This window comes from Lagopus muta, chromosome 4 (genome assembly GCF_023343835.1).
Source record: "Lagopus muta isolate bLagMut1 chromosome 4, bLagMut1 primary, whole genome shotgun sequence".
Lineage (NCBI taxonomy): Eukaryota > Metazoa > Chordata > Aves > Galliformes > Phasianidae > Lagopus > Lagopus muta.
Window position 1 is genome coordinate 56912587 of NC_064436.1, and position 13443 is coordinate 56926029.

General features: G+C 38.2%; 1 protein-coding gene across 2 annotated transcripts in view; it reads right to left on the reverse strand.

The window, feature by feature from the left end:
• The window catches only part of CC2D2A (coiled-coil and C2 domain containing 2A), a 47981-nt gene that overhangs the window by 22308 nt on the left and 12230 nt on the right, over positions 1-13443 (reverse strand). For both annotated transcript variants that reach the window (XM_048941086.1, XM_048941085.1), the window contains exons 10-18: positions 12597-12728; positions 12284-12493; positions 10691-10791; positions 7114-7254; positions 6566-6722; positions 5623-5855; positions 4547-4724; positions 3148-3304; positions 1942-2089 (exon numbers count right to left, since the gene is read on the reverse strand). In XM_048941086.1, the coding sequence (XP_048797043.1) occupies positions 1942-2089; positions 3148-3304; positions 4547-4724; positions 5623-5855; positions 6566-6722; positions 7114-7254; positions 10691-10791; positions 12284-12493; positions 12597-12728 (1457 nt within the window). The remainder of the gene's footprint in view (positions 1-1941; positions 2090-3147; positions 3305-4546; positions 4725-5622; positions 5856-6565; positions 6723-7113; positions 7255-10690; positions 10792-12283; positions 12494-12596; positions 12729-13443) is intronic.

Genomic DNA, 13443 nt, shown 5'->3' on the forward strand with positions numbered 1-13443 from the left:
CTAAAACGAACTTTGATACAAGCTTTCTCACGGCAGAAAACTTTTACTCAGTTACAGCCTCATTTGAAACACTGAATTTGACTACATTTCCACAAACACAAAATGTTTTTGCACACTCTCCATGACTGAAGGTACTCAGTAATTCAAACACATCTACACTATTGCATGTTTCTAATTACTAGAAAGTAATACTTTCATGATTTCTGCGAGTGCACCTAACATACTGTGACAACCCATACTTAAGGGAACTTCCCAGATTTATAGCCCCTGTCTACTCAGTGTCTAAAATCCCATCTTTGGTCTGTCTCCTGAACAGCATTTCTAGACAGAACCTGAATCTAATTCACCTTCCTGCCAGGTCTGGAACTGCTGCCACCCTGCTCTGCCTGCCACGTTCAGATCCTGTAGGGCCATGTGCTGCCTGGCACTGAGTGCACTGTGCTGGCTTGTTCTTGGCCTCTCACTTGTACTCACCTACTTGTATTCACAGTAGTCAAGTGTGGGAGGTAGTCAGGAAGGCATCTGTACAAAGACTTGCATATCTACATGCTCATTAGCTGTATACCACAGAATGTGGATGGTGGCCTTGTTCTTGTTAGGGTCCTTGCTTTCTACTTATCTAAGTATTCTATTTTTAAGAATGCTTTAATAACTTACAGATCATTCTCAAGCTTGGTCAGAACCAGCCACCATACCTAGCAGTTACTGTAGTAGCAGCTACAGCAGCAACGTTAACATTTTAACATTAGAGCATCTTGAACAAATATACACTGAATCACAGTTGAGCTGAAAAGCCAGCAGGCAAAGATTAACTTGAGGCAGGAAAATCCTGCATCAGACTTTCACAGCAGACAGTGGAAAGGCACAGACTGTGTTCATTTCTAAAAGGTGATCCAAATAAGAGCGTTTTACACTGAACATCCCTCTAAATTTTCCCCATTTGCTACAGCGACAAACTACTGTAATTTTAGTCTGTCAAGTTTGAAGTCAGCCTTTGGAAATGCATCTTTATAGTTCTTACTTCATGCTATTCTAGTCTCATTGAAGTCAGCAACTTATTTATCTGCTGAGCAGCCAATTATTCAAATGGCTGCAGCTTGAATAAAAAATAGTATAAAAGTGATGCAAGTGGTCTAGCTTCTAAATAAAAAAATCTGGTAAAATCCAATCAGCTGGAAAAATTACTTTGTCAGTTTAGTAAGTATGATAAAATTCTTAATGCTTCACAGTGAAGTTACCTGAGCTCATTACAAAAGCATACTTTACAATTTTATCAGAATTATACAAAAAAAAAAATAGCAACAGTAAAATGGACAAGTAAACTACCACGTCCAACATGAAGCCACAGGGCAAATCAGAATGTTTTGAGTGGAGTAATATGTTAACATATTGATTTCTGCAGCTCAACACACTTCTGATGAGACAAAATTCATTAAAAAAGTATCATCTTGGAATGATACAGATGTGACAACTTCCTAACTTCTTTCTTACTTAAAGCTAATTTATTAACTTCTACTGTTTCCATACTACAGTTTTTATCATTAGTTGGAAAAACGGCATTTATAACACGTGTCCCAGAACCCCAAATGCACTTTGTAGAAGAAAAAGGTGGAGCTTCCATTCTTTGCAAGAAACGATTACAGAAAAGTTCCCTACCAATATAAAGCAAAATCTGGACTACAGCTATGTCTTTGAGTACCATAAAAATGAATTTAATCAGCTCGTTTAACATTGCCCATAAGTAACAAAGTAAAGGACTTCAGTTAGAAATGTCATTTGTTTTACCAAAATGTGTCACATAAAACATCCGCAGGTGCAGAATAAAGTACTTAAACTGAAGGAAAAAAGCTATGACTATTCTTGACTATGAAAACTCTCTATTCCATGAAATAGTGGTTGTAACAGTTTTCCAGGCATCACTGAGAATCCTTATCACATTACCTTGGAATTCCTGTGTTTTGCTGAGATACTGGAGGAATTAGGGGGATTCCTTTTTCTCCAACTGCCCAAGAAACACTAGTAGATACTTTCCCAGAAGTCATTAAAGTCATTTGATTGCTACCATCAGCTTCAAATGAAAAGGATACATCTATTGAGGGAAAATAAAGTAATATATTTATGTATGTTTATATTATATCCACAGCATATTTATCCATTCAAACAGTGTCTAGATAGTTTTAAAAATGCTTCCCAAGAATAAGTAATGAAATTACTCCTTCTGTATAAATGCACAGGTTACATGAAACAACACGACTCCGTTGCAGGCTGCAGAGATGAACTCCACTCCACAAAGGAGAAAGATTCCATTCTGCCTACAGAAAGGCTTTCCATTACACCACAAAGAAACATTGGGTCTTGAAGGGTAAGGCAAAGCTTTCTTTCTTTTCCTTCACAGATGCATGCTATTTCACATTTCTGGTAATTTTCAGATCCAGTGTATGTATTCGTTTTATTAATGAGACAGAAATTCACAGTCAAAAGAATTACGCATATCTGAAACGTCAGTCCTAGAGGCCTGTGGTACACAACTGTGTATGCAGCCATCACAGTTGATGACATTTACACACAAATGTGTTGTAAAAATTTTCCTTTCACAATGCTCTTCTTGACGAATTTTTAGTTGTTCTGCTCCATTTCTATGCGTATTTCATGGATAGTACCTTTATGTGTCAGTTATCCCACAATGCAGTTCAAACGTTATATAAACTAAAAGTTCTGCATGTTACACTGTTCTTGTTCTCCTTTTTCCTACCTCTCCCTCATATTAATTTTCCATTTTGAAATCCCAATGGCCAAATGTTTTACAGGATGTCATTATACCACAGACTTCATCTGCACATACACTTATACAGTCAGTTCTTCAGTGCTTTGAAGTGTCACAATTGCTGCAGCTATGCTGATTAATACCATATGCTTGCTCTGCACTGTCAGAGGCCTGACTACTGAAGTACTAAATAAACAATTAAAAAAACCACACAACTTCTAAAGTTAGTAGAGCTTCTCTAATACTATAAGCCAAGTAATAAACACACACATTGGTGTTAATTGAATTTACTCTGAAAATTATGCCAGCATGTTACTTCTACATGGTTTCAGCAAAATGAGCAGCACTGAAGTACTGAACTGAAGAAAAGTGACGTTCCCTACCACTCCCAACTCCTTCATGGTCCAGCATCACACGCTGATTGCTGCTGAACTCTATCTCCTCCATGGGAGCGCTGCCTGTCAGAACTGTTGTCTCAGGTACAGGTATGAAAACTTCGGCCAGCAAGGTGGTACTGCTCAGCCCTGTTGTTTCATAGATCTAGAAAAATCCATGGTGACAGACAAATAAATAAATGAATAAATTCTCCACAATGTTTTGGTAAGAAGTTGAAAGCTGAAGGAAGCAAAAACATTGTTAATTAATATAATCATGACAAGTTTGAGCTTTACAGCTTTGGACAAAAGGCTTTGTAATGACTTAAGCATTAAATAATTTATTTGAAGCAACTAAATTCGTTTGCTTTCTAAAATATATAATTAGTAGACATTACAATTACCAACAGCTAACTCAGACTGAATTCTTAGTACTATATCCCCCTCACCTTTTTAACATACACGTATGTGAATCACAGAATGGTCTGGGTTGAAAAGGACCACAATGATCACCCAGTTTCAACCCCCTTGCTATGTGCAGGGTTACCAACCACCAGACCAGGCTGCCCAGAGCCACATCCAGCCTGGCCTTGAATGCCTCCAGGGATGCAGCATCCACAGCCTCCTTGGGCAACCTGTTCCAGTGCATCACCACCCTCTGTGTGAAAAACTTCCTCCTAATGACTAAAAACCTAAATCTAATATCTAGAACCTAAACCTCCCCTGTCTCAGTTTAAAACCATTCCCCCTTGTCCTATCACTATTCACCCTTGAAAACAGCCGTTCCCCCTGCTATTTACAGGCTGCCTTCAAGTACTGGAAGGCCATAATGAGGTCTCCCCAGAGCCTTCTCTTCTCTAAGCTAAACAAGCTCAGTTCCCTCAACCTTTCCTCATAGGAGAGGTGCTCCAGCTCTCTGATCATCTTAGTGGCCCTCCTCTGGACCCACTTCAAGAGTTCCACATCCTTTCTGTACTGGGGGCCGCAGGCCTGGAAGCAGTACTCCAGATGGGGCCTCACAATCACCTCCTTCTCCCTGCTGGACACCCCTTTTTTAATGAAGCCTAGAACACAGTTGGCTTTTCACGTTATAGGCATGTGTATACACAGTAACAGATATGTATTACACGTATTACTTGGAGAACAAATCTTTGTTGGTCACAACAGCCAGATCAAAAGTTTAAAAGAAATATAATAACAATAATAAAATCTTAGCGCAAGTATCAGAAATGTGGCAGCAAAGCTGAAAATTCTGCTATTACAAAAACAAAGAAAGGCTACAAAAGATGGATAATTTAGAAAGGATCCTTCTCTCCAGCACTGCTGCAGAGCAAAACACAAGCATTACAGAAGGAACTGCACTTCATATTATCTTTTCAAAAAACACTATTATAAAATCCTTACCCACCTGTAGCTTCAAACTCTCTGGCCAGTTGAATATTTGTAAATTGAAAATCTGTCCAAAGTGAACTCTGAAATCTGAACTTAGTGGCCGAGTAACAGTCCTTGACACTTCTTTGGAGTTGAAGAAGACTTTTATAAATGCTGAGCGTTTGTTTACATCTTCCCGTCGTAAAACCTCTGCCCTGTAAATGTGTCAAACGAGTGGTGAGAACAGCTTTAATAACATCTATACTTTTTATTTTTAACAAGAATCTGATGCCTCAATGGGAAATGGAAGTCAACTGCATGAAAACGGAATTCTTCTAAAAACATCACTGAGTTAAGATCTATAATTCAGCACTTTATGTTCTCATTAATTATTTAAAGCTTATTTAAAAGCAAACAGGTAGAATATTAGACCCACAACCTCTACCTCCATATAATAGGAGATATTTAAGGAAACAGTCTCCTTGCTTCCTTCCACCAGGATACAGGATGTGCTATCACAGTGCATTAAGATTCTTAAAGTTTCAGTCACTAGGAACAGAACAGCCAAGCCCTACTCCCTGATGAGGCTATTTACTAAATTATGATGAAAAGAAACAGCTTTTAAATGACTTCAATTTGTCAGATGTACTGCCTGTGTAAATGCAGAGAGTAATACAAAAGAGTATTTATTTTATCCACAGTGAAATCTTTAGGTAACTACACGACATCTTTCTCCTCTCTGTTGGCTGCAGCACCTGGTATGAAGGAGTAGCCAGGAAGAGTGGTAGTGTCCTAAGCAACCTACACTCTCATCTACAAGCACCACCACAAAACCACAACTGATTTCTTTACATACACCACTGTCCTACAAAGGTGCTCAAGAAACATCAGAAGGTTCAAAGTGAATGTGTAGTTACGCATTCTCCAAGCCAGTATGTATAAGTTTACATCTGACTTGAAAAACAATTAAGTTATATCAGCTTCAGAAGCAGAAGTTTTAATCATTAAGCTAAACAGAACGGCAAGCACACATTTTAGAAGTTGCAGAGGTAAGAATAAAATAAATAACAGTGGCTGATCACTGTAAGGAGTGTATTACAACATTTATCTTACCGAGGACACTGCTCACTTGGAGTTACGCTTCCTGACAAGACTAGTTCAGGAATTAAAGCAGGCTCTCCAGGTTTCCTTCTGAAGTTGTTAGCTTTTTCTCTAACCTGCTGCTCTATTTCCAGGCTATCGACCATTTTAGGAGGGATGGGTTTCATAGGTTCTTCACCAAGATCATAATCTTCTATTGATTCTTCTTCTTGAAGGTCTTTCCTCTTCTTTTTCTTTTTGGACTTCTGCGTATAGAAATAATAATGTTCCACCTGTACTTTGATCAGTATAGCTTTTTTTCTCTCGCTTTCTTGATTCACAGCATGTGCTGAACAGGAAATAATGGTGTAATTTTATAGATCACTGCACAGAAAGAAGACTTCTTTTATTCTGTAGTACTGCTTCAGATTTGGAATTCAGCAATGCATTCCACTGATAGGCTTCAAGAACATGATGTGCTTAAACAAAACACTTGCTTAACGTTTAACATACACAGCAACTGTTTCTTGTATGCTTTGGTTAGCAGCAGATATCTCTTTCAAAGTTACCATGTGTGCTCTGCTGGGAGTGAAGAAAAGTTACTCAAATAGCAGCTACAGTTCTTTGCGATGCATTGTCAGCACAGATGGACAAAGTGAACACACGTGCAGTAGTAAGTTCTTAGATTAGCAGCACCTTAATGCAAAATGAGGCCCTCCCTCTACACCAGATACAAAAGCAAATGAGCAGAATAAAATGCAGATACAGATTTCCTGGATGTTCAGCCAATCCAAACCAACCACACCATGCAATTCACTAGCATGTTATACATAGACAGGATATATCCAAATACATCAGAAAATTTAGTCATGCCTATTCTGTGACTTTTCTCTGTATTACAAGGATAAGCTTTGAATATACTTAGTAATAATCTAATTTTTGTGAAGCAATGATGTCAACAATGATTTAAACAAACCTGTGCCTTCTTCCAGGACTTCCACTCTTGTAGCTCAGTTTTATACTCCTCCATTTTCTTTTCATATTCTTCCATGTATTCTTCCTGTAATTCACTTATCTCAGCCTGAATTTCTGCTTCATATGCTTTCTCATCAGATCTGTGATCAACTTCTTCCCTTCAAAGCAGATGCATGAACATGATGTATAAATTAATGTAAACACTGCATAAAAGATTATCACATACATAGCATAAGTCCACTTCTCCATGAATTAATTCTATTATATCAAAAGCACGGCATGTTAACAAGTACTAGCACAGTCTATAAGAGTTGACAGCAGACAGCTGCCATCCAAAATGAATTTAATGACTTCTTCTTTACTTGTTAGACCTTAGAAGTTTCACTTTGTTACAGTCATTACATTCCTCCCTACTCCAAGGCTGGCAAGCCCAACCAGTGACAGACTACTCAAATCCTTACTTTTGCACCCTTCACATCCCAAAACAGCTCATCTCACTGAAAGCTCACTGCTGGCAAATGAAATACAAAGAATGTTATCAAAACATACTTCCTCAAACAAAGCTTCATGGGTGTGTTAGTGAACTTCTGAAATTCACGGAGGGATTTCATTTCTTTCCAAACTTTTACAATACTTTTAAGCAACATTCTATCTTTTTCTTGTTCAGCATCACGAAGTCTTCTGGTTTGCCTAGAAATATACAAACATATGTACAAAATCAGACTTATATAACTCAGTGGAACAATACAGTGAAAAGCTTAGATACCAAAAGCCAATTGATGTGGTTTTCAATGTGATTGATGGCTGCAGTAGTTTAAATCCAAGGCACATAAAAACCAGATGAACTTAAAGATGACAGGATTTGGTTTCCTTCACTATCAATACTCTAGGCTCTAGTCTCATGAACTTTGGACAAGCTGATTTCAATTACAGTTCATTCTCTAGAGGCTTCTAAGTCTTCTGAAATGCTTATTACAGCTGTATATCATTAAAAGCATTTTAAAGTCAGTGCCTGTAAACAACAGCCCAGGAAACCAATGCTGCTGCTATGAAGTAATGCGTATTAGAATCATACATTACAAAATATGTTTTATACTTAACATGCTTCTAGTTCCACTAAAAAGCACTCATAAAGATGAAGTAATGTGGTAATGTCTAAAGTAACCCAAGTAGCCCTACAAGACTCTTCACACAAACAAAAATTAAGAGGGCTCTTTTGCCTCAGACTTGGTATTTCAATATTTCTACCCTCCAAAACGTTTGTAGAACAGATATTCATTAGCACCTTTAATGATGAACACAGTCTGATGTCAAGAACAACAACAGACTTTTTCCAGTACTATTCTGATAGCTAAACATGCCCAGTACCAGTCACGTGGGGTAAAAGAAAGAAAATAAGATGTCAGCTGCAACATTATCACTTGTAATACTTGGAGAGCATGGAAGAAAGGGAGTCTGAGTTACAGCTCAGAGAAGTAACACAGAACACATTATTTAAAAGCACAAGCAGAGGTAGCAAAAACAGTAAACAGAAGTTGAAATAAACAGACTTTTTGGAAAGTAAGATGAGCAACTCCTTAATTTCATTAGCTAGCAGTTATTACTTATCCACGTAGCTTGAAATCCCTTTCTTTTCTGTTCTACAAAATGAAGCCAGAAGACAAGAAGACGCTTAAAGACAGCAGGAACACAGAGGTCAGTAATTATGCCTATGTAATTTATTCTACGTGGAAAGCAGGACCTTTCGGTAGAGAATCCCCTCTTCTGAAATACATCAGCCAGAAGAGCAGGAAACCTTCAATCTGAAGCATATAATGATTTCCTCTTCATCAAATGGAAACAGAAGGGCTGAAATTGCTCATTTGCAAAGCTTTTCTGCACTTAGGTGACACTCCTTGCTCAAATCAACGGAAAACTACAGCTCTGATGTTTAGACAGTGAAGAGAACACAGCAATTACATTATTAGTGGGTGGAGGAAGTATTATAAAGATTATTTTCCGTGCTACACTCTCTTCACATCTGCAGTTTTTCAAGAGTACGCCACACTGATCTTCAGGGAAATGAAATCCTAAAACTAAGACAAAGCAGATCAGATGTTTTTACCTACATACGTGCTGCCAGTTAGGTGAAAAAGCAGGACAGTAACACTGCTGAGCTTACCTGAGCCTCATGTGTAACATCTTCCAACAGAGCTGTCGCCAAGAAGAATTGCAGATATGAAAGCCCAAGAGTAACCCCAGCCAAGCTTATCTCTCATTACTTCCACAACACTGATCTCACTGATTTCAGTCAAGTTTCCCCTGATTCATAATAGTGTGACATTAAGCTAAAGCAAGCACACAAGAGCTAGAAAATCTTAAGATATCCAGAAGGAATTCTCTAATTGGAATTAACAACCAAACAAGGCTCAGGGTTGGTGCCCCGAATACAAGAGCCACCCTTTCATAGTGAGCCCTCTTATTTCTGAACTGCATTCCCTGGTGAGAGCTCCTGTCTCTAAGGTATTGCATGGCAACTACATACCTTTTGCTCCTATCAGACATGTTGAAATATTAATAAAAATTTTTTTTTTAATGGGAAACTTTGTCCTTCAGTATGAACAATATAGTATAAATATACTCCAGTATGTCCTGCACAGATAACAATACATGGCAAGTCAGCATACATAAAGGATGAAAATATGAAGAAGCAACTCCCAAACTAAGAGTAGTGTGGATGTGTAAGTATAAGCTGGTGAATGTTCCACGACCCATAGCAGAATTGTGATTCGAAAAAGAATGTGGATTTTAATTCAAATTGTATTATAAACTTTACTTATGTGATCCACTATAACATTTTGGACTTGGTGGTTTTTTTTGTTTGTTTGTTTTTTAAATTGTTATTGCCCAGTTTCACACTTTTGATAAACTTTCAGATTCCAGAAGTAACGGCCCCTATTCTACTGTGCTGGCCCATGATGTCAGAGGTGGATGTGGGGTGGTAGCAGTTGACCCTTCCCACCAATACTCCATTTTGTTGCTGTGTGACAGATGGCAGCAGAGGGGCAGTTTGACAAAAGGGCCCCTGACATGGAAGTGCAGATGAAGCAAAGGCTCTTGGAACTCAATTCCTCCATGGACAAACAAACCTGTTGACACTCACTGACAGTTGCTGAACGTTTATGGAGACCAAACAGTGGATGTGAGCACAGTGTGGCAGTAGGTATGTTTCAGCAGTGGTGACAGCAACATGAAAGACAAGGCACATTCCAGACAGCCATGCACAGCAGTCACACCTCTTCACAAGATGAAGAGCACCTTGATCAGCTCATCCATACAAATTGACTATGTTGAAAAATAGCATTTTGTAGCAGAGAATTTTCTCCCTCAGAGTGCTATTGTGTTCTTCGTATGTTTTAGGTTCCAAGGAAATAAATAGGAAGCATTACTTCCAGAGCGACCTACGTACTAGTAAAAAAAAGGCTGCTCAGCTTAGATTTCCAAAATAATTTAGTTTTTATCATGCTGCTTATACTTACGGCTCACTAGCTGCCAAAATAAATACTAACTTTCACTACCAAGCCAAAAACTGGAAGATACTTTTGCTATCCAGTTACTGTCCAAGAACAATAACTGTAATATTGTGAAAGAAAACTCCACCATTTTATATTAACCCACTGGCAAAAAAACCTAAAGATGACCAACACACCTAAAAATGCACAGTGAATCAAGAGAACAGTTTTGATGCCAAGTGCCTTGTGTAATGAGAACAAAGGAGATGGAAAAAACCCAAGCTTTTTTGTCTGTTCAAACATCTGCTCGTCACTTGCAGTACTGTGTCAGCTTCCATGCATCAGCTGACCTTATTTTAACCAAACTTTAATTGTGCAAAGAACATCAGTAATTTCTAAGTAACTAATAAGAGGTAATCAAATTAGACTACTTCTGAATATAAGATTTCTACCCATGCTGTATTTTCTTCATGTTTTTTCACTCAACTTACTGGTAAAGTTTCTTATGCCTTCAAAATTCTTCTACAGCCATTTCCAAGAATGTAAAAGTTCAGCATAAATTATATTCTGATCCAGCACTGAACAGAAGAGGAATACAGTTTTTGAAAGCACTGAGTTAACAAATCCATACCTACCTGATTTCAATTTTGTATTCAGGTATGCTCTGCTGTGCTGTAGGACCAGAAGCACCAGCACTGTCAGCACTACGCTGCACAGCATTCCTCAAAGCATGCAGCTTAAATGAAAAAAAAAAAAAAAGAATTAACAGAGAGCATGACATTTATGAGGCATACAGTACAATACACCTCTGAATGTCCTGCTTCTTTAATTAGAAAATTATGGTTTTGCTACGTCTGATTTTTTAAGGTGAAATTCTAATTTGGGTCCCTAGAGACTCGTACCACTGTGTCAGACCTAGACAAAGGGGCAAGACAGATTCAGAGCTCAGCAAACAGACGAAAAAACAAATAAAAAGGTGAGCACAGAAAAAACGAACAAACACCCACAGCAAAACAAAAGCTTCTACAAGAGCTCACTGGGATGGAAATGTACCACTAAAGGTAAGTCCAGGAAGTGAAGAAACAAGAAGAATGAGGGGATATGATGAGTGAGTTACAGAAGCTGGGCAACAGCACAAAAAAATTTCAGTGTAACATACTGCATTTTACAACTGAAAGACCCGAAGGTTTGAAGACGAGACAGGCCTGGGAACAACAGCTTGGGTTCAAATATACTTCTGAAACCATATTTTGATTACAAGGGGCCCCACCTTCAATTACCATTAGAAGATATGCTCAACAGAACTACAGGGGTTGGAAGGGACCTCTGCAGATCATCAAGTCCAACCCCCCAGCTAAAGCACATTTCCTACAGTAGATTACACAGGAAGGGGTCCAGGCACATCTTGAGTATCTCCAGAGAAGGAGGCTCCACACTCTTTCTAGAGACCTGTTCCAACGTACTGTCATCTTTGCAATAAACAATTTATTCCTCACATCTCTATGCAACTTTCTGTGTTCCAGTTACTGCTTGTTACCCCCGTCACTGCTGACCACTAAAAAGAGCCTGGCCCCATCCATTTGTCTTCCACACTTTTGATATTTATAAACAGCGATGAGATCTCCTCATGAAGTGAGTAAATACAAGATGCATTCTCCTAAAGCAGCTGTCCAAAAATTATACACGGCTGTGAAGACAAAAGAACACAGAAGACTGACTACAGGAGATAAATATAAGAAAGAGTGGTGTGATAGGAAATAAGTAGTTGTCACATTGTTGTAGTTTCTCTGAGTGTTGATAATACTGAATGTAAAATCAGAATGGCTAGCAGATCTGCTGGAAATGAAAGCAAATACAGCCAAAGTATGAGCAACAAAATTACAATCAAGGAACAGTCTGTTTAAACAAACTGAACAAACTAGAGAGATCGTACAAATAAAGACAAGTGAGCATATCACTGAAAACATACATTGGCATACGTACTACAAATGAATCCCATTGGCACTTGAAGAAAAAGAAGATTTCAGGACAAATTTTGAAACAAAGAATAACTGGTTCCAAAATGAGGACCAAAAGGTCCTAGTATCTAACCTAAACTTCCCCCGTCTCAGGTTAAAACCATTCCCCCTTGTCCTATCACCACCCACCCACTTAAACAGTCATTCCCCCTCCTGTTTATACACTCCCTTCAAGTACTAGAAGGCCACAACAAGGTCTCCCAAAAATACCTTGTCTGTGAGAAGTTCAGTAAGATTCTTCTGTTTTCTGGCTAAATACTGATCATATAACTGAGCCAGTTTAGCTGCTAACACATGTTCACGGCTGAAACAGGGATGATGTGTGAATATTAGTCCAGAAATATCAATATCCAGTTGAAAGGGCCCCTGAAAATCTCCAGGTCCAACGAGATACTGATTGGCAGCTGTTGTTTTTATTGCCTGAAAGGAAATAAATAAATAAATAAATGGATTTACAAGTTCCAAGACTTAAACTGTAAAATAGTTGAGGCTCCCAATAACAACATACATTAAAAATACCTACCTTTCTATAGATTGTTTCAAGTTCTGGTACAATGCCTTCTTCCAACGAGAATACTGGAGGCCTAGTGGAAGACTGTCTAATTGGATTAGGCAATGCTAAGATTCTGCCATCATCACCAAACCACTCTTTCCCCTACAAAGATAAAATATATTGTTTCTTCCACATCTAAATGACTTGTAAAAAACAACTATGAAAGAAAAGGTGACTATGAACTATTTCTGACTAAAGATAAGCTTTAGAACCACAGAGTCACAGAACCAAGAGCTTGCTCAAATATATTTACTTTTTTCTTTCAATGTTGAACGTTAACTGACTCAGAAAAGAAGAAAAAAAAAATCAACAACACTTCAGATTTAAACATTGTATTTTCTTAAATGGCTAGAATTCAAAGAATTGTTGTTTCAACTGCCACCCACATCTTTAAATTGGAATATAAAAATTATAAAGCAAAGAATCATAAAACTAAACAACAGCTCAGAGCGATCCTCTCTCCATACATCTCTCAACTTCTCTAGTCTAGAACCTGAAACCCAAATTAATTAAGGAGCAGCATCTATAAAAGCAGATGAGGTGATGATTGCTATCCACGCTTCACAGATGAACCACTGACCTAATTCATCTCTTTGCTGTCATGAATAGAATCCAAGTAAAGTTTAAACCAGTGCAGTTGCTGAAAGATGCTAGGCTGCCCTCTTATGCACACCTGTTTTAAGCTGCCTCTAGCTAGAGCCAAATACACTGATATAATCACACAGTAAAGCAATCCAGAAAACTAAGTGGTTGAAAACAGTCATCAATTCTAGACCTGAACTGCTTCATGAAAGAGCCTTTCCTAGCACAGGAGAAA